At 38.2% G+C, this 20,617-nt stretch overlaps 1 protein-coding gene across 6 annotated transcripts in view; it reads left to right on the forward strand.

Moving 5' to 3' along the window:
* Positions 1-4,656: 4,656 nt before the first annotated feature.
* Positions 4,657-20,617, forward strand: part of PRKD3 (protein kinase D3) — a 72,808-nt gene continuing 56,847 nt past the window's right edge. Inside the window, exons 1-3 of one of the 6 annotated variants that reach the window (XM_024242018.3) lie at positions 4,708-4,804; positions 11,589-11,701; positions 12,309-13,251. In XM_024242018.3, coding sequence (XP_024097786.1) covers positions 12,964-13,251 — 288 coding nt within the window. In that variant the 5' untranslated portion in view covers positions 4,708-4,804; positions 11,589-11,701; positions 12,309-12,963. Of the gene's footprint in view, positions 4,805-5,042; positions 5,305-5,326; positions 8,421-11,588; positions 11,702-12,308; positions 13,252-20,617 lie in introns of those variants that run through there. The other 5 variants (XM_063713717.1, XM_054548221.2, XM_024242016.2 and 2 more) reach the window with 5 other exon arrangements.

Consider the following 20,617-nt stretch of genomic DNA (forward strand, 5'->3'; position numbering starts at 1 on the left):
AACCTCCGCCTCCAGGGTTCAAGCGATTCTCCTGCCTCAGCCTTCTGAGTAGCTGGAATTACAGGCGCTCGCCAACACGCCCGGCTAGTTTTTTGTATTTTTAGTAGAGACAGGGTTTCGCCATGTTGACCAGGCTGGTCTCGAAATCCTGACCTCAGGTGATCCACCCACCTTGGCCTCCCAAAGTGCTGGGATTACAGGCGTGAGCCACCACGCCCAGCCCGCATCCAACTAATTTTTGTATAAAAGAGAACTTTAAAATTAATATTCAGTTGAATAAAATCTAGAATAAAAGCAATAATCCATAACTCAAGGGAATTTAATGTTAATTCCATTTTAAAATCGATGAGCACATTTATATATTACCTACTCTTTCCTGGAGAAACTTATTTTGCAGTCACAAAGATAAACAGACATTATTGGAAGTGGTTAAGGTAATTGGTTTTTTACTGCAAATTATCTGAATATTCATTTTTGTTTTTGCAACAGGGTCTCGCTCTGTCACCTAGTGGCACAATCTTAGCTCATTGCAACCTCTGCCTCCTGGGTTCAAGCAATCCTGATCCTCTCATCTCAGACTCTGGAGTAGCTGGAATTACAGGCGCGTGCCACCACGTCCAGCTAATTTTTTTTTTTTTTTTTTTTTTTGTATTTTTAGTAGAGACAGGGTTTGCCATGTTAGCCAGGCTGGTCTCGAACTTCTGACCTCAAGTGATCTGCCCACCTTGGCCTCCCAAAGTGCTGGAATTATAGGCATAAGCCACCACGCCTGGCCTGAATATACTTTTAAGAACTGCATATGAAATCCTACGTGAAACATATGCAGTAACCACTCCCTTTAGTTACCAGATTTTCCTAATCTTTTTAGTCAAGCCATCCTTATCACACCTCTCTTTGATTATATACTATGTTGTAAATATATATACAGATATATATTTACAGATACCATGCAAGAAACATGATGGTATGAAATTAATGGGACTTGATCACCAATTAGATTTGGAGAACAAGGGAAAGGAGTTTAGGCTGACCAAGTAGTTTGTGTTTTGAATGACTAAATAGATGGTGGCACTATGCACTAAGACTGGAAATATAGGAAATATATATGCAGATATATGAACATAGTAATATAACCAAGTGTAAAATTATATAAAGCTAAATATAAGTGCAAATAAAGGAAAGAGAGGAGTTATATGGAATAGAGAAAGTTACATTAAAAATGAATGAATGTGCCTGGCCCAGAGCTGGTGTTCAATAAACAATAGATATTATTAATAACCTTTATACCCAAGCAGAAGAATTTGGATGTGGTAAGGTAGGTGATAAGGAATGATTGCAGAGTTTATCATGTGGTACTTTAGGACTACTAGACTAACTACTATCATCAACACATATTGAAAAAATTCACTAGTTTAATCAACATTTATTGAGCACTGTGCTAAATGATGAATAAATTTAAAAAACGGCCGGGTGCAGTGGCTCACGCTTGTAATCCCAGCACTTTGGGAGACTGAGGTTGGTGGATCACTTGAGGACAGGAGTTAGAGACCAGCCTGGACAACATAGTGAAACCCTGACTCTACTAATAAATAAAATAAATAAATAAATAAATAAAAGATCTGGTCTTCTTCAAGTTCAGAAAAGGGAAGGGCAGATAGCGATCCCAGGAGGATCTGATAAACACTCAATCCACAATAAAATGTGATGAGCCACGTGAGAATTATCTCTCAAGGGCTATCAGAACACAGAACAATTATTGATAGCCTGCAAATCAGACAAGACAGTTCCAAGGATGTAACAGTTTGAGCTAGTCTAGGAGACCAACTAAAAGTCTGTTGTGGTAATCCAGATGTGAGATATGGACTAGGATAATGGCAGTGGAAACTGAGAAAGGACATTTTGAGAACTATATCATCACGTATGTCTCTGCTGATAAAGAAATAGATCCTAAAGCATTTTCTCCCATAACTATTTTACTAACTCTATATTGATACCCAAATGCTTTATTGAATTTTTCAGCTGTGTTTCAAGGTCATGGAAAAAGACACAAACACAAAATAATTTTCCAGTGACCACATTCTATAAATTAAAGCCAGCTGAAGTTTTAAAATGATGACAATTTCCTCTAGCTGGAAATTGTCATCAATTTCCCTAGTGAAAAAATTCACTGATGTAATCAACGTTTATTGAGCACCGTGCTAAATGATGAGTAAATAAAAATAAGGACCATGCGCAGTGGTTCATGCCTGTAATCCCAGCACTTTGGGAGACTGCGGCGGGCAGATCATTTTTCCCCCTGCATTTAGGTTTCTAAATCAGATGTCTCTGTTATCTCAAGTCACAAGAGTGTTGACTTTCTTTGCTTGCATTAGGTAACATATTTGAATGGCTATGTTGTGTGTCATTAAGTACAAGGAGCCCAATAATGCGGGACAAGCTCTCCAACTGCAGCCATAGAAGAGCAATATTGTAAGCTTGTTTTCATAAAACACCAGCAAGAAGAAAAATCCTTTCCATTTTGAGCATTCAGATTATATTTTCTCTCAAGGATTAAAACATTTCACATGGTAATACACTTATTTATTAAATTCAATCTTTATCTCTGTAATGCTCTTAGAACAGGAATGCAACACCTTGAGGAAACTGTAGTTCATGTTAAGCAAAAAATTAGATACAAAGATAGTTCTTTGATCAATTATGCTGAAAGATTTACCCAAGGTGGAGGAGACCGCCTTATTTTTAAAAAGAGAAGCAGATCAGTGGAAATAAAATGAAATATATACAGTATATATTTCTATTTTCACACATGCACACAAATACTTAAATCTCTGTATAACAGCAGTTTGAATCGTCTGGAAAAGTTACTTCTAGGAAGAGTAACTTCTGTCGCTTTAAGTACTACAGCAGAAAATGGAAGTTAATAGTGAGATAAGACTGGCTGTAAACTGCTCCAATGAGGTCCTGGGAATCTTGCTCAGAGGCAAAATTTGGGGCTGGACTAAAACGTCTGTTGGGAAGTGAAAGGAAGAAAAGGGCAAAGTTAAGCAAGAGAGTCCTTTAAAAAGAAGGCAAACTTGAGTAAATCTACTTTCAATTTTAAAGTAAAAGAATAGCTGAATAGGACCCTAATAACAAAAATATAGTAAGATTGAATTAGATACTGCTGGATGTAAGACATTTAGCAACTTCCAATTCCTGAGAATGTTTCAGAAATCTTTTTTTAAATAGCTTTTTAAATAAAGTAATCAAGGTTTTACACAATCTTACCTGCCTTACGTTTAATATAAATTATCTTAATATTTTCATTTCTTAACTTTAAATCCAAGGACATCCATTAAGAGTGATGATTTTGTATCAAAAGTAGGGGCTAATTTATGTTTATTTTTCTTTCTATTCTTGAAAACTGTCCTCTTGGCTGGGCGTGGTGGCTCAAGCCTGTAATCCCAACGATTTGGGGGGCCCAGGCGGGCGGATCTCTTGAGGTCAGGAGACCAGCCTGGGTAACACAGCAAGAGACCTCATCTCTACAAAAACTAACTTAAAAGTTAGTGGGGCGTGGTGGCACACGCCTGTAGTCCCAGCTGCTTGGGAGGCTGACGCAGGATAATCACTTGAGCCCAGCAGCTCCAGGCCGCAGTGAGCTATGATCGTGTCACCGCACTTCAGCCTGGATGACAGAGTAAAACCTTTTCTAGAAAGAAGAAAGAGAGAAAGGGAAAAAGAAAGAAAAAGAGAGAAGAAAGAAAACTGCCCTCTTGATTGTAGTCCCTCTGATTATTTCAATATATTTAAGTACTTTTGGGATAAAATCTTGACATAAGGAGAATCATGTGGCTTTGCGACAATGGCTGTCAGCTTCTCAGGCCTTTCTCTCACATAAGACATCGAAAATTTATGCACAGTGTATTTTCCCTCTAGATCCTTATGCTGCTGACTCCCACCCCCGCCCCACTCACCCGACACGGTCACACTTTATTTTGGAGCAAAACAAATGTTAACATTGTGTTTCCAGACACCTGGAAGCCTAGGTTTGGTGATTCTGGACTGCACTTCACTTTGATGGTAGGATCACATTCGCGTTTAAAGGCCGATGGGGAGGAAACACCAAGCACCGGGAAAACCCCTGCAGTCACCGGAACGTCGGGCTCGGGACGTGCCGGTTTGGGCGCCGAGCTGCGGGGCCGGTGGCCACCCCGGGGGCAGGCAGCAGGGAGGAGCATGCGGGACGGCTGTGACATCTCAGGGTGGAAGCCGCTCTCTTATCTGGACGCCTTACAAGTCCTCCGTTCCAACTGTCACCTCTGGCCCATTGTCGCCACCGCCTCCCTCAGAGTGCACGGCAGTAGAGGAAAAGACAGTACCGTCGGCAACAGCGGGATCAAGTACCGCGTGTAACTGATAGACACACTCGCGTCTCCCGCGGCGCCCCTGCCCCGTGCCCCCGCGCTCACGAAGACGCCCGGAACTCGAGGGTGCGGAGCCAGCCCGACTGTACCCGGCGCTCCGGCGCCCCTTCTTGGGGCAGAGACAGCCCCGACCTCCCGCCGCGGCCACCTCCCGGCGGGCGCGGGCCGAGGAACTACAGCTCCCGGCAGGCCCCGCGCTGGCCGCGCGCCCCCGCCCCCCGCGCGCCCCGGCCCCCCGCCCTCCGGCCCCAGGACGGGACGGGGAGGGAGGGAGGGAGGGAGGAAGGGGCGCCGGCGGCGGGCGGGATCCTGCGGGGCGCGTGAAGCCTCGCTGGCGCCTCGTCCGGGACTCAGACGCTGGCGGGCGCAGTTTCTCACGACGGGCCGAGCCTGCCACTGTAAGTAGTCGCCTCGGGGAGCGCTGAACAGACACCGAAAAAGTTCGCGCCGCCGCCGCCGCCGCTTTGTTCTCCCGGCCCGTCGGGCTGAGGCGGCGGCGGCCCCTCCCCCATCCCTCAACCCCCCCCCACCCCCCAATCCCCCAACTGCACGCGGCGCCGGCGGCGGCGGCGGCAGGACTCGGACCCCGCGCCCGGCTGGGCGGCGTCAGCCGCGCTGGGCGGGAAGTTGGGGGAGCGCGCGGCGGGAGGTGGGCGGCTGAGGGGGAGTGGGGTCGCCGCCGCAGCCGCCAGAGGGGGCCAAGTTCCGGCGTCCGCGCGGAGGCCAACTTGGGTTCGCGCTCCGCTGGCGACCACCGCGCCCGGCCCATCGGAGGCGATCCGTTCCCGGGTCTCCCAAACTAGTTCCCGAAGCCAGACCCGCGGCGCTCGCAGTGCCGAATTTTGGACGAGCTTTTTCGTTTCATTTCCTTACTTTGCGTTGTAGTCGCCTCAAAGGGGTGAGTAGATGGTGCTTGGAGAATGTAAGCCCCTCGCCCCAGTATCCCGACTGCGTTTGGATTTGCGAGTTGCAGCGTTGCTCCCTCCTGGGAGGTTTTCCTTAAGCTGAAACACTGAGGAGTGCGACTGTTTCTTTGAGCAGTGAAAATAACCATATACTACTGTATTGCCGGTTGGGTATTTTATTTCAGGTGAACGCAGTCAGAGGCATAGGCCTTGCCGTCTGCAGGCACACATATGATTCAAGCGACAAGTGTGTGCGCGACCTGCAGACTTTTCCACACACAGATTGATGGCATGGACGTAACTGTGTCTTCAACCACACCCATCCCCACAGGAAATAAGACTATCGGTGTCATCTTTGATTAGGAAGGATAAGTTACACCCTGAACTACTACTTGGTGCGACACAGCTTTTATGAGACATAGCCACAAATGGAACAAGAACTTTTAAATGCCTTAATTTGTACCCTAGAAAATGTTATTTTATTCCTCTGAAACTTTTTTTTTACCCTTCTACTTAATGTCGTGGTTCCTATATTTTTAGCGATTTTGATTTTCCTTAGCTTTGCTGCAGAAGGCGTCCATAAAGTTCCCCCGACTGAGATCTAGGCCAGTTTTTCCTTTATCAACGAACCCTTGCTTCCTTCCCTGTTAGATTCCGAATTAAGATCAAGCATGGACATTCAGCCAAGAAGTTAGAAGATTTTCTAAAAGTAGGATTTGAAACGTGTCACGCAGAAACCGTGGAAGGTTTTTCTTCAGTAGGTAGTAATACAGTTGTGGTGGGCCTGAGGGCATGAGCTTGGAGTACTCCTTGACAAGCCAGGTTCCATCCTCGGTTCTATAATTTAGTATATGGCATTTCAGATTTCAGAGTGACTCAGGTTCTGTAATTTAGTATATAGCATTTCACATTTTGAGAATGTTGACTGATGTGTATCTTAAAACTAATTTTTTAAGCATCCTAGATAATGGTAAGTCTTTTAGAGAAAATTTTAAGCTTTCAGTTTCATCAGATAGCCACTTTAAAATAGAAATTTCTTTCTGTTAGTGGATTTAAACACTGCCACACACACAGAACTTCATAAATAAAACTTTCTGATATTACATTTTTTTAAATTACGAATTGAAAACGCCACATACAGAAAAATATGAATAGGTGGTCATTTAAGTGCAGTTTTCTTAAGGGACATTTTGTTCTCATTTTTTAAAAGACTCTAAAGTTGAAAATACTACAGTGGAGTTAATTGTTCGTTTTTAAAAGAAACTGCTTGTACAGAGCTTGATATATAAGGAAATTATTTGCTAGTACAAGTTTTAATTTGATATAATGCTGCTTATAATTCACAATTTTCTGTGATGATTGTACTTTGAGTCTCGCTGATTATGTAATTCAAATCGAACTTGCTATATATATGTATCTCTTTGAGTAGCCCTCTCAGGAAAAACTTGAGATAATGTGCTTATGAGGTATTTTCATTTTAATGTAGGAAAAAAATTTTTTCCACTTGTGTGGTTAGTTTATTGTGGCAGTATGTGAGAAATTGCTCATTGGCTGCTAACCAATCAGATTTCTTAGCTACTGCTGGTGCAGAGACGAACATCTGTCAAGTTCAACATGGATTCATATTGCATTGCCAGACTGGCAGTCCATAATCTTATTACTGGATAAACTTTTCAGTTCCTGAGCAGAGCAGATATGGTGTGCTCTCTCAGTACTCTCTGACAGTGGAAGGACTGAGATTCAACTGTCACTGGTACAGATGAGCAGAATTTTAGAGGAAACAATTTAGCAAATGCTGAGCTCTTAGGAAAAGTATGTTAATCTGAAGTAATAGGTATTTTTGAAAATATCTAAATCACTGTCGGGATTGCTACAAGATACGATTTTTTAAAAAACCAACGACATAGATACTTGAGTTTTTAAATGCAACATACAATATAAAAGCAAGAACAATTATTAAGCAAAGTCAAACCTATGTCAAAACATGGACATGGACTTTAGGACGCTGGTCAGAATTGCATTGAAAAAGGCCACATACTTTTACATGGTAGAAGAATACTAATATTAATACATGTCAAGAGGAGTGGACACAACCCTCCACGTCATTAGCATTTCTAGTACACAAAACTAAGTTGAACCTGGAAAACTCTACTGGGAGGAATTCATGTTATAATAAATATTGTTATTCCAAACAGGAAAAGCATTTTATCTCTTCACTTTAGCCTTTGCTGAGTATTGTACAAAAAGAATGATGCTACACTAACTAATGAGCTTCTTTTTGAAGAACTTAATAACTAGATGCGTTTTGCCTTCCTGGAATCCTTTTGTCTGTCTCTCTGCTTCGTTGACTCTTCCTTATCCAGAGATCTCAGCTTAAATATTTCCTTAAAGGTACCTTTCCTGAGATTCCAGCTAGAATTGATTCCCCTTAGTATATACTCTGCCATATCACTTCTTACAGTTTATAATTACCCAGCTGTTTGTATGAATGTTATGTCTGTGTCTCACATCACACTTTGAATTTCAGAGAGAGCAGTGGCCATGTCTGTTTTGGTCACTGCTGTATAATTCCAGTGTCTCTCATAACAGTCTGGGAAATAATAAGTACTAATTAAGTATTTGTTAAATGGAAATACTGCTGTTAGAGCTTCTCCTAATTAGAGTGTTAAAAATGAGATAATGTGTGCATGGGGGAAGGGGAAGGAGAGGGAGAGGAAGTAGATAAACTTGTGATATTACCATGAGATAATCCTCAAGTAAGTCCTCTCACCTCCAGGGCCTTTGTTTCACCTTGTCTGTAATAATAGGACAGACTGGGTTCAAGATGCCATTAATATCCTATCTTTTGATTCCATTAACAATGATGACGGATTATGTAAGCTCATCTGAATGGGATATGTGACAGCTAGCTCCCCAAAAGAATATTTGACATGTTCCAAATAAACATATTAGAAATGCTTGCCAACTAGATATTATTTAGAGCCTCGTACTCCTGTTAGAAACAAGCATATACAATTGGTATATAGTTTGTAAATTAATGAGATGTACTGTTCTTTCAGTTTTCTAATTGAAGCATAAAGACAAAATCAAGCAGCATATCAAGGTTCACGTAAGTTACAATTATTAGGTTTAATATTTAGTTTTAATATTTTGCACCCAACATCTTGTTGCATCTTCCAGAATAAATCTGGGGTCCATAAACTAAACCAGGAGAGGGAAAAGGGAATGAGTGGGCAGAAATCTGACAGCTCCTAGGTTTCTTCTATTTGCGTTAATGCTGAGACTTTTAAAAATCATTTTTATATGTAGTGTTTATTATGAATAGTTGTAATTTGTTCTGATAAATTAGTTGTATTAAACACTGTTATTTGGCTAATATTACTAGGTATAATAAAATGATATTTAGTAGGAAGACATTCATCAAAGTAGAAGTAGTTAATTTGGGCCAGGTGCAGTGGCTCACGCCTGTAATCCCAGCACTTTGGGAGGCCGAGATGGGCGGATCACTTGGGGTCAGGAGTTTGAGACCAGCCTGACCAACATGATGAAACCCCGTCTCTAATAAAAATCCAAAAATGAGCCAGGTATGGTGATGTGCACCTGTAATCCCAGCTACTGGGGCGGCTGAGGCACAAGAATCGCTTGAACCTGGGAGGCGGAGGCTGCAATCAGTCAAGATCGCGCCACTGTACTCCAGCCTAGGCAACAGAGCAGGTCTCTGTCTCAACAACAACAACAAAAAAAGTCATTAACTTGCATACAATTTTATCCATAGATATTTTACTACTTTATTGTGGTAGTTCAGCTTATAAAAACTACTTAAGTCAGATACGTTGTGGAGCTCATTACCTCGTGAGACAACCTATTCCATTGTTAGGTTGTTGGTTATGGAATAAAGTAGTAGAAAGAACTTCGGCTTTAGAGTCAGGGAAACTAGTTTGAATCTCATTTCTATCGCTTACTAGCTATAGTCACAGGCAAGCAACAACTTCTCTAAAATTCTGGTTTCTTTTCTGGAAAATAGAGTTAAATCTCCTAGAGTAGTTGCAAGGATTTAATGAAGTATCATATCTCACTTTATGTGTTTAGCATAAAGTAAAGGCTTAGTTGTTAATTCCTTCAACTAATTGCTATGAAAATTGCTAAAACTTACTGAGCGCTTACTGTTAGCCAGGTGTTGTTACAGATAGTTTCTACCCCGTAACTCAATCCTCGCAACCTGTGAGGTTAAGTAAGAAGTCCTGTCATCTTCGTTTTTCGTCTACCCTCTGCAGTGATACTGAATAAAATCAATTCTCCTATTAACACTTATTCAAGTATTTGAAAACCACTTTTTCTATTAGGTTTTGTTAAGCACATTTTTATCACATGACATTATTTTTACCTTCACGTGCATGATTTTTTTTTTTTTTAAAAATCAGTATGGCTCTAAAAATGTTGACCATAGATATAAACATAATAGTGATTGATATAGGCTGAGTAACAAGGAGTATACAGATGAATGCTGATGTGTTCTCAGTGACCTAGGGCATTAGCTTTGCATTAGCTCTTTTAGTCACCCATTATATTAGCAGTTTGAATTAATCTTTTGCATTGATAAACACCTCTCATATAAACTGCTTACAAGTAAGCATTTCCCCATTTCTGTATTGCACATTTTGGGGAAACTAAACGCAAAGCTTTACACTTACCTTTAGGTTTCAGTTTAATTTTAGTTTATTTCTCCCAGATTTCTTCAACCTGAGGATTTTATAAGCATATTCTTTATGCCTTTATTATCTAATAAATAGTGAAAAACAATATAAGGCTGAGGACAGTGTTTCAAGGCAGTTCCATAAAGACTTTCCTCGTCTAAGGTGACATAGAGCAGCAAACTTAACTACACTAACATCCAACCCACACTCCAGTAACATACTTACAAAGATAGCATGGACAATCGTCTTGGATACTATTTTTGTCAGAATAAACTATCTTTTTTTTCTGGCTTTGCTGATTTTGTGGTCTTGGGCAAGTACTTTAATCTCTAAACCTTTGTTTTCTCAACCATATAATGAGTTGCTGTGAGGATTAAATGAGGTAATATGTATAAAGTGTTTAGAACAGTATCTGACAGATAGTAAGAGCTTAATAAATGTAAGCTATTATTATTTTTTTCCAGCTAAGAAGCCTAATAATCATTATTTTCCAAGATGTAAATGTGGTTGACTTCTAGTGATCATTATATTCTTCTCTAGTTATTCACAAACCATTTGCTTCATTATTTTTTACATTTGTAATTTCTGAAATTTGCTTTCCTGCTTCTCCAGCCGCCAGAACTTGAAACCGCTCTACAAATCTCCAGGCCATGATTATATCTGTCTTTTTGAGCTCTTTCTCCAAGATTACAGGAGTCAGCTTTGTGATTACATTTGTGAATTGCTTTAGTAGTATGGAATGGATTGCATCTGGACCCAGAGACTCAAACTCATGTAAAGTTGTTATAGTCTTAGTCATTTTTCTCAGGTTTCAGTTCTCAATGCCTTTCTGCAGTTTTAGTTTAAAACTTTGGAGAAGATAAGCAAAATACAAGTTGAGCAGTCTGTCTTTCTGTGTGATTTCTCAACCTTAGCAACATCCTCTGAGCAGTGATTCTTAGTTCCTTGTTCTCTTTGAGAAATAGTGTGTTCTTGTGGAGACAGCATGGTAAGAAAGTACGAAACCTGGCTTCTAATTCCTGCTCCACCTATTAATAACCATGTGCTGCCGGGCAAGTTGCGTTATCGCCTTGTGCTTCAATTTTCTTGTCTACAAAAATGATTTTTACCCTGTCAACTTTCAAAGAGTTATGAGGTAAAGTATGTGAAACATTTATAAACTATCAAGTATTGTACATTATATAAGATGGAATAATAATCATTTACTTGAAAGTAGCTATAAAAGCTTTCATCTTCAGTTTTTTTTAAAGTCTCAGTTTTTTCCTGAGCTTTCCAATTCCTAATACTATAGTTGTGTGCTTTTGCCCTTGTGTCATGTTCGTCCTAATTTAACCCATTAACTACTCTGCAGAGAGTTACTCTGCAGCCACACTGGATGCTTTACTCTTTCTCTTCATTGGAATTATTTATGGGTATATAGATGGAACTTAGAAGGAACCATCAATTATGAACTGTTTCACGCCTAAGCCATGTGCGGGGGTTGGGTCGTACCTTTTTTTTTTTTTTTTCAAACTTTTTGAGTGCTTTCCTAAAAATTATGATACATATTTAACTATACCTACTGTTCTCTTTCTTACTGTTAGAAATGCTTTGTGGTCTACAGCCACACCACCCCAAATGTGCCTGATCTTGTCTGATCTTGGAAGCTAAGCATTGTTGGGTCTAGTTAGGACCTGGATAGGAGAAATCCCTTATGGTGAGATCCCTTTCTCTTATGTTCCTGTGATAAGTATGTCAGCTTTCACACTTATTGATCATTTAACTGTTCAGTATATCCCCTCCTGCTTCCTTAGCCTTCTGAAAGGAATGCTTCAACAAAGCAAATCAAGAGTCATGTTTTGGCAGAATTAGTATTTTAATATTAAAAAAAGAATACTCTTATATTAGGAAAGTATTGTACATCTTTTGTGTGGTGGGGTGGCATGTAGTGTATGTCTATGAAAATGTCAGTTTTACTGTTTTTTGTCCCTTCTGTTTTTGATATAACTCAGTCATGTAATTGTAACATAAAAGTGTTTGGTCTTCATTGATTAAAAATGAAGTAGATTTTAAAAAATGTTTAATGTTTAAGTTTTAGGTATCAGTGTAGAGTGCCAAGGATATTTTTTGAGCCTCTTCCTGAAATTATACCTATAGTAAAAAAAGTCTTTGCTAACTAGCCAAAAATTGCTACCCATTAGGATTTATTAGTGAATTATAAGCATATGACCAAAAATTGCCATTTAAAAAAGTTACGTTCTTATTTTTAAATTAATGTCAAATGAATATAAAGTATTAAAAACCTTTAAAAAATTTCCTTCCAGGCTGACTGTATGTCAGAAAGCATCAGCTTTTCTCGATGGACCCATTCATCTAATGAAATATGCCTGTACTATTTTAAAAAGCTTTGTATTTCATCATAGAAAAGTTCATCCCCCCAGAATGAAAATGAGGACATTTGAGAAGGTGATTTAAGGTGTGGACATTTGAGAAGGTGTCCTATCAAATTAGTAAACCAAAGGAAAAGTACTGAATAGATTAATCCAAAACACTTACTGTTTTTTAAACGAAGAGGATTTCATCTTGACAGAAAAACAACTTTTATTCAATATGTTTTTCCTGAAATTAAAGAGACAAGAACAGACTGAAAGGAAAATAGATTCGTAAATAAGCTACGTCAACTCTGTCCTGCTGAGGATAGCTCAGTGATGTTAAATCCTTTACAAATCCCTGGTTGTCTTCCTACAGACAAGACTGCTTTTTGATGGGACTGATATTAAGAGAAATAGGACCTTTTGGGCATTCAACTCCTTGATGAAACTTACAAGTATCGGCATGAGTGGCTTAAAAGAGGAAGTAAAGAAGTTTTCAACTAAATCCAAAAGTGCAGTCATTTTCTTTACTGCTGTTATTTTAAAAACCTCTTCATAACCATTGAAAAAGAATCGACAACTATTTTAAAAGATTAAAGAAAGGCAGATGTCTGCAAATAATTCCCCTCCATCAGCCCAGAAGTCTGTATTGCCCACAGCTATTCCTGCTGTGCTTCCAGCTGCTTCTCCGTGTTCAAGTCCTAAGACGGGACTCTCTGCCCGACTCTCTAATGGAAGCTTCAGTGCACCATCACTCACCAACTCCAGAGGCTCAGTGCATACAGTTTCATTTCTACTGCAAATTGGCCTCACACGGGAGAGTGTTACCATTGAAGCCCAGGAACTGTCTTTATCTGCTGTCAAGGATCTTGTGTGCTCCATTGTTTATCAAAAGGTACTGTACGTGCTATTATCAGTAGTAAATAATATTGTTATGGATGTTTTTCTATAAATTATACATGTACCAGTGAGTTAAGACATACTGATCCATCAGTAGTTTATTCTGTGCATTTTTGGAAGAGTTCTAATGGCCTCTGAGGCTAAAGACTGAAATTTCAGAGTCTAGCTAATTGGAACATATATCCCAGATTTAAAATACATTTGTTTGGCTGGACACAGTGGCTCACGCCTGTAATCCCAGCACTTTGGGAGGCTGAGGCAGGCAGATCACCTGAGGTCAGGAGTTCAAGACCAGCCTGGCCAACATGTTGAAACCCCGTCTCTACTAAAAATACAAAAATTAGCCAAACGTGGTGGCAGGCACCTGTAATCCCAGCTACTCATGAGGCTGAGACAGGAGAATTGTGGGGAGCAGGGCAGGCGGCGGAGGTTGCAGTGAGCTGAGATAGCGCCACTGCACTCCAGCCTGGCACGGTGACAGAGTGAGACTCAGTCTGAAAACATAAATAAAATGCATTTATTTTAGCTTTGAAGTATCACTCTTCTATTTGTCTCTTAAGAGCAGGAAAATCTGTATAGAGTCAAGGCAGCATAAGAAATCTCATATGTTTTCAGAGAAAACAGGAGGTAGAGGGCACAAGCCCCCCTGGGACACAGTACCTAGCGGCTGAGTCCCATCTCCATACCTTGTTATCTCTAGGTACCCTGTGTTCTGGCCTCTCTTTTTTTTTTATCCATTTCCTTCTCTTTAGATCTTGATTATTTTTCAGGACGTTCAGAATCTTCCTAAACTGCCATTTAATATAGGACCATGCTCTCTGTCTTTTAAAAAATAGGTAAATTAATTTTGAATATACGACAAAATATTTGAAATTCAGGGTGGTTTTATGTTGTTTCTCATTCACCCTCCTTCCCTGTACCGTGCCATTTTCTTAAGGAACTTTAGCTAAATATCTTTAATAATCCTGATTTGATGGATGAGGCTAGTATGTTTTCTGTGTTATCAAAACAGTTTATATGGGTTGTATGAATTGGTTATATTTTATTTTTAGTAGATTTTAATGGATTTTCAAGCATGTTTCAGATTTGTTTCAAACAAATTGTAAACTTTCTATTTGCAAAAATCATCTCTGGGAATTCAGGCTCTTCATCTTACTGTTTTTGTTTCAATTCTTTATGCTTTATGTAGTTTATCATTCATTATCTTCTGATGTAAATAATTACCCATCCAAAAGATGTCATATAGTTTGTGAAAATGACTTGCATGCTGCCTACTTGTAAATGTGGCCTAAGTTATTCCTAAGTAAGAATAACTTTACTTCTATAGACTTGTAGAGCATTGTATCCTTCCGTAGCTTTGCTTTTAGTTTCCCTTCCATTGTCCTTTACAGAGTTTTTTCAAACATTTTTGCAACTAGATTGTAATTTTTTTATTTAAAGATAATTTTTAAACTTAAATACATATTTGTAACTTAAATATAATGTTCCCTTTTTATTTGAAACCATAGAAACTCATAACCAGTGTTTTGATGAGTCTCTATGATTTAGTTTTCAATCTTTGGAAATTTCATTTACTTATTTTTTGCACAGTTTTTTAATTGAGAAAAAATTGTATATATTAAGTACAATATGTTCTTTGAAATATGTATATGTGGTGTAATGGCTAAATTGAGCTAATCGATTTACTTCTACAGAGGCTTACCAATTTTCTGCAGGATTATTCTAGAATCAGTGTTACTTCATTAATATAAATGTGAGGAGTGGGTCAGTGGGTGAAATTCTTGGAGAACCAGATTAAATATCTTGATCTGTGAGCAACTAGAGTGATGTCAACGAAATAGGATATAGCTTAAAAAGGATAATTCAGTGTAAACTTTATACAAATATAAAATAGTTATTGATTGTGGATATAGCAGCATAAAATCGATATAGTAAACTGAATTTTCCAATGACTCTTGGAGGGGAATCATTTTTCCTCAAGAGGAACTCTCCCCATTCTCTCGTGTCTTCTACTCTTATTGAGTGCAGTTTTCTATAAATGTCAGTTGGGTCAATTGGTTGATAGTGTTCAAATCTTCTATATCTTTATTGACTTTTTTCTACTTTCTCTTATCTTTTCTCGAGAAAGGACTATTGAAATCTCCCAACTACAATTGTAGATTTGTCTTTCTCCTTTCAGTTTTATCAGTTTTTTTCTTTGATTTTTTGGCGCTTTCATTATTTGCAAACACATTTGGGACTTTTACAGCCTTTGATATATTGATCCCCTTTTCAATATAATTTTTCAAGATCTTGTTCTGAAGCTTACAGATGCTCCTTGGCTTACAGTGGCTTACAGTTATGTCCTGATAAACCCATGGCAAGTTGAAAATATTAAGTTGAAGGTGTGTTCTGATATATGATATTTTCAATCTGCTGTGAGTTTATCCTATTGTAAGTTGAGGAGCTCCCTGAACGTGTATCCCTTTTGCACTGTTGTGAAGTCGAAAACTTGTATGTCAAATCATCTTAAGTGAGGGACTAATACTTGGTGTTAATCATTCTTTTTATAAAAAATTAGTGTTTGTATTGTGATATCTTTTCACATGCTTTACTTATGACCTCTCTGTTTTCCTATGTAAAGTAGGATTTTTGCAGCTTGCATGTATTAATAGTTGGGTATGCTTTTTAGATTCACTTTGTCAACTTCTGCTTTTTAAGTGTTTAGACCATTTCTATTTAATACTGTTTTCCATATAGAAAACATGTGTTTAAATAGATTATCTGGCTGTTTTCTATTTGTCCCTTCTGTTCTTAGGTCCTTTTCTGCCTTCTTTTGAATTACATTATATAATTCCATAGTACCTCCACTGCTGGTTAATTATACTCTTTACAGTTTTTTTTTTTTTTTCATTAATTCCTCTAATGCAGAGGTCAGCAATCTGTATCCATAAGCCAAATCTGGCCCACCACCTGTTGTCAATAGAGTTTTATTGGAACACAGGGTGCTCAATCCTTTATATCTTGTCTGTGGCTGCTTTCCTTCTGCAGCAGCAGAGTTGAGTAGCTGTAACAGAGACCATATGACCCACCAAGCCTAAAATACTACTGTTTGGCCTGTTGCAGAAAATGTTTGCAAATATCTGCTCTAGTTTATGTAATATGCATCTTATCAGAGTATCTTCAAACAATATCATACCACTTTATAATGTAATATATACCTTAGAACAGTGTATTTCTATTTTCTTCCTCTTGTCATTTTTATATTTTATTTCTACATGCAGTCGATTCTTGTTATTCATAGTAGTTATATTCTGTAAAGTTACTGAGAACACCGAATTAGCTAATAGTGAACGATTGCTTGTAGTAGGACCTAATGGAACCATTGTTCCTAGTGGGAGGATGGGTATCTGCAAGCCTCTGGTCACAACATTTTTGTCAACCAATAAATACATAACCTTGTTGTATGTGTTTCTGTTTGAAGACACTTTATTTAATATATAGTTGATTCATTAACATTGTACTCACAGCTAACAGTGCTATTACTTACACCTGAATGTTATTGAACATGTGTATTTATAAGGGACATCATAAACTTTTTGCACTTGAGAACACTAGACTGTTTCAGCACTGTGCTTGGGAGCCATTTTAAACAAGACTCACTAATAAAAGATAAAAAAATGCAGAAAACATGGCACTAAATAGACTTGTGAAAAGGACTCTTATTTACACTGTAAGAGCTGAAACAAGAAGGCAGAGCTATAGCAAGACTTTCACTTGAAGTATGTAGTACGATGGAAAAGCTGTGTTTGCCTCTGAGCTGTGCCATGACAACATTTGAAATAATACATTGTTTTAAATTTTTTTCACTCCCAGCCTACTGTTGGAAATAAGTTGAAGGGGTGTGAACCAAGCTCCTTGTCAAATATTTCCATGATTCAGTAATTTTTGATGAAATAGTTATAATCAAATGAACAAACTTATAACATATATTTTGACAAATGCAGGCTTTATTTCTATGTTTGTGTCTATTTTTTCCCAACAAAATCTTAACTAGTCTGCTTTTGAACAGCCCACAAGATTTTCTGATTACTCTTATCGTTGAGCATTTCCTGGTTAGCTTTTTTAAAAATTATAGGCAAAAGTTCAAAGCTTGTTTTGTCATATTTATGGGGGAAAAAAAAAAAAACCTAGTTTTAAAAAATCTTTTACCATAGGCCACATGTTACAAGGATCAGGATGTTTACAAACTCCATGCATGTGGTTGCAAGGTTATATGCATTTTAAATGTGGACTTGATTTGTAACAGTGGTTTTCAACCCAGACTGCACTAGAGAATAACTAGGAGGTTAAACAGGTCCTTCCTAGACCAATTAAATCAGGTCCTTTGGGAGTGGAGAGTCTAAGAGTTCTATCTATGATTCTAATGAGAGCCACAGTCTAGAACCTCTAGTCTAATGGAAATTTGATAAGCCTAAAGACCAGATAAGTAACAATCTGAAGATACATTTTTTTCAAATATTGAAATTGTATATTTTGTCCTATGAGTGCCATCTTATTTTCCACATACTGAAAATATACTTTAAAAAAATTCTTAAAATTAAAAATTTCAGAGAGGTCTGCAGCTGATTTATAGGTTAATGTGATAATTGCAAATTCTAGATAGATTTTCAGTCTCCCTGGTGGCAGTTTGCAGAGAGCTAAATAGTGTTATACAATTATCCTACACCTGGGTGCCATTATCTTTTATGGCTTTGCTTCAGTTGAACAAATATTTATGGTGCACTACTCTTCAGTCACAGTGCTAGATAACTGTGGAAGCTCCCAAGATGAAACACAAATTCCCTGCCCCTGTGATTTATGCTCTAGAAAAGAAGATGAGCAAATGTCAAATTGCCCTAATATAAGGTAGATGTAAGTCCTGAAATAAAGGTACAATATGATAAAATGACTCAGGAAGGAGAACTATCACCTTGTTGGAAATACGAAATCATGTTTTCAATCCTACTTTTTGCTTGCCATCACCAACTGTAGTACTTCACCTGGAGAAATAAGCTTTTGCTGGTACAATGCCTTGCTACTACTTTGATAGCTTGTAGCATGGATAAAGCAAGATACCTTTAATATCCTCGCTAGTCTGTGAGACAGCAGATACTGGTCTCTTTATGCACATATAGAGTCTGCTTTCTTTTGCATGGTCAGATAAAAACAGTTTTGTGATTCTGCTTCCTAGTGGTGCTCTAAATTTTATTTGTGTTAGAATTAGTTATTCAAGAAATTCGTGATAATCTCTGCCCTCTTCACTCTGCAGCAGTTAACTGGACAGACGTGTAGTTGCTAGCAATGAGCAGGTGACAGAAATATGTGATTGCTTATGTGTAAGGTATTATTGCAAGATTACTTACAAAATAATGCTGATGAATCTCTGATCTCTGGTCTAGATTCCTTTCCTAAGCTTCAGACATGCCATGTTCTATCTTTTAAATAGCCTTGAACACCCTTTCATTGCCACATCCTCTGCTTAGACCTCCAGCACGTTTTTTTCTGTATAGATGTTGGCATCCTATCCAACACATTGTATTTTAACATTCATAATGCTCATTGTAATTGTCCCTTTTCTTGACTGTATCCACTATAAAACTAAGCTTTATGATGCCAGATATCATGGCCACAGTAGGTGCTCAATGAATATTCTTTGGTTGAATAAATAAAGGAAGGAATTAATGTGAAGCAATATAGTGTTATAGTTAAAACCATGAGTTTTGGGGTTAAACTGGAGTTCATTTCTACCATTTATTAGTTGTGTAATCTTGATTCCTTATCTGAAAAATGAGGTTAAAAATAGCACTCATCTCTCATCATTGTGTGTGTATATTAAATGATATGTTTCTAAAATGCTTAGCCCAATACTTAGCAAATAGTAATCACACAGTATATGCTAGCTTATCAATATTATTATGTATTAATCTGATCTTAGTGGTTTCCAAACTCAAAACAAAAGAAAACTGGAGCTATTACACTTCAATGTCCCTCTCTGTTGAAGATTTATTAGAATTAGCCAGTGGTACTCTAGAAATGACTGAAAACTATCATCAATTAATTTTTTGATTTGTGCTTTATAGAATATATACATATGTCAGAATCTGTTTTCTCTGTAGAAGATAGCTGATTCCTTCCTTGATCTGAATGGGTACTCACAGTTTTCTATTAGCTTTACTAATTCTCCTTTTATTGGTACAGAAAATTAGAGGATAATGGTATATCAATTCTGTGATTTATTTTATCTTCTGTACTTGGGCTGCATGTGAAAACCTGTGACTTCTATATTAGAGTATTTTGGTATAATATATTCCTCAGGGCATAATGTGCTGCTTTTTTTTTTTTTTGAGACGGAGTCTCGCTCTGTTGCCAGGCTGGAATGCAGTGGCGCGATCTCAGCTCACTGCAACTTCCGACTCACTGGTTCAAGGAATTCTCCTGCGTCAGCCTCCCGAGTAGCTGGGATTATAGGCACGCACCACCACGCCCTGCTAATATTTGTATTTTTGGTAGAGACAGGGTTTCACCATGTTGGCCAGGATGGTCTTGATCTCCTGACCTCATTATCCGCCAGCCTTGGCCTCCCAAAGTGCTGGGATTACAGGTGTGATTGGCCACCGCGCTTGGCCAATACGCTTCTTTAGATTAATGGTGATTGCATATGTGACTTAAGAATCTTATAATTTTGAGGTCAACTGATTTAACCAGTCAGTTAATTACCATTGTTGAGCAGTGAGTAAGTAAGCATGCTTTTCTGTATTTCTGTACCCTTAGGCTGTTATTTGAGATATTCTTGCATTGTATACACATGCCCAAGAATTAAACTGTTGGAAAGAGCCTATAGAGTCAACTCTAAAGGGATAGGAACAGTTAAGTGAAATTGTATAAGATCTTTTGATATCACAAGAGGTACAGGAAAACTAACCAAGAGTGCATAAATATCTCCATTAGAAAAAAATGATTAAAAATATTTAGCAACAATTATCTTAAGAAACAGGTAAGTCCAAATATAAATAAAATTAAAATTTTAAAATTTTTTTTAAAGACCTTATAAAATGAATGTGTCTTCTTATGTTCCTGAAAGAGGAAGACTGATAGTGTGTAATTTTTACTTCTCCAATTAAATTTCTTTCCATTAAAGATTTTTATTGATATTCTTTTTACTCTGACAATGTTAAAGTTTATCTGGAGGAAAAATAGTCAAGAGCATTAATTTAAAAATCTGAAAAACAAGAGAGAAAGAGAAGAAAAACAAACCTACAATAACTGAAGTTATATACTATCTGAACAGAAATAGATAAGTACAAGGTACTTTTAGGTATGCCAAAGGAGTCATGAGAAAT

The sequence above is a fragment of the Pongo abelii genome, chromosome 12, assembly GCF_028885655.2.
Source record: "Pongo abelii isolate AG06213 chromosome 12, NHGRI_mPonAbe1-v2.0_pri, whole genome shotgun sequence".
NCBI lineage: Eukaryota > Metazoa > Chordata > Mammalia > Primates > Hominidae > Pongo > Pongo abelii.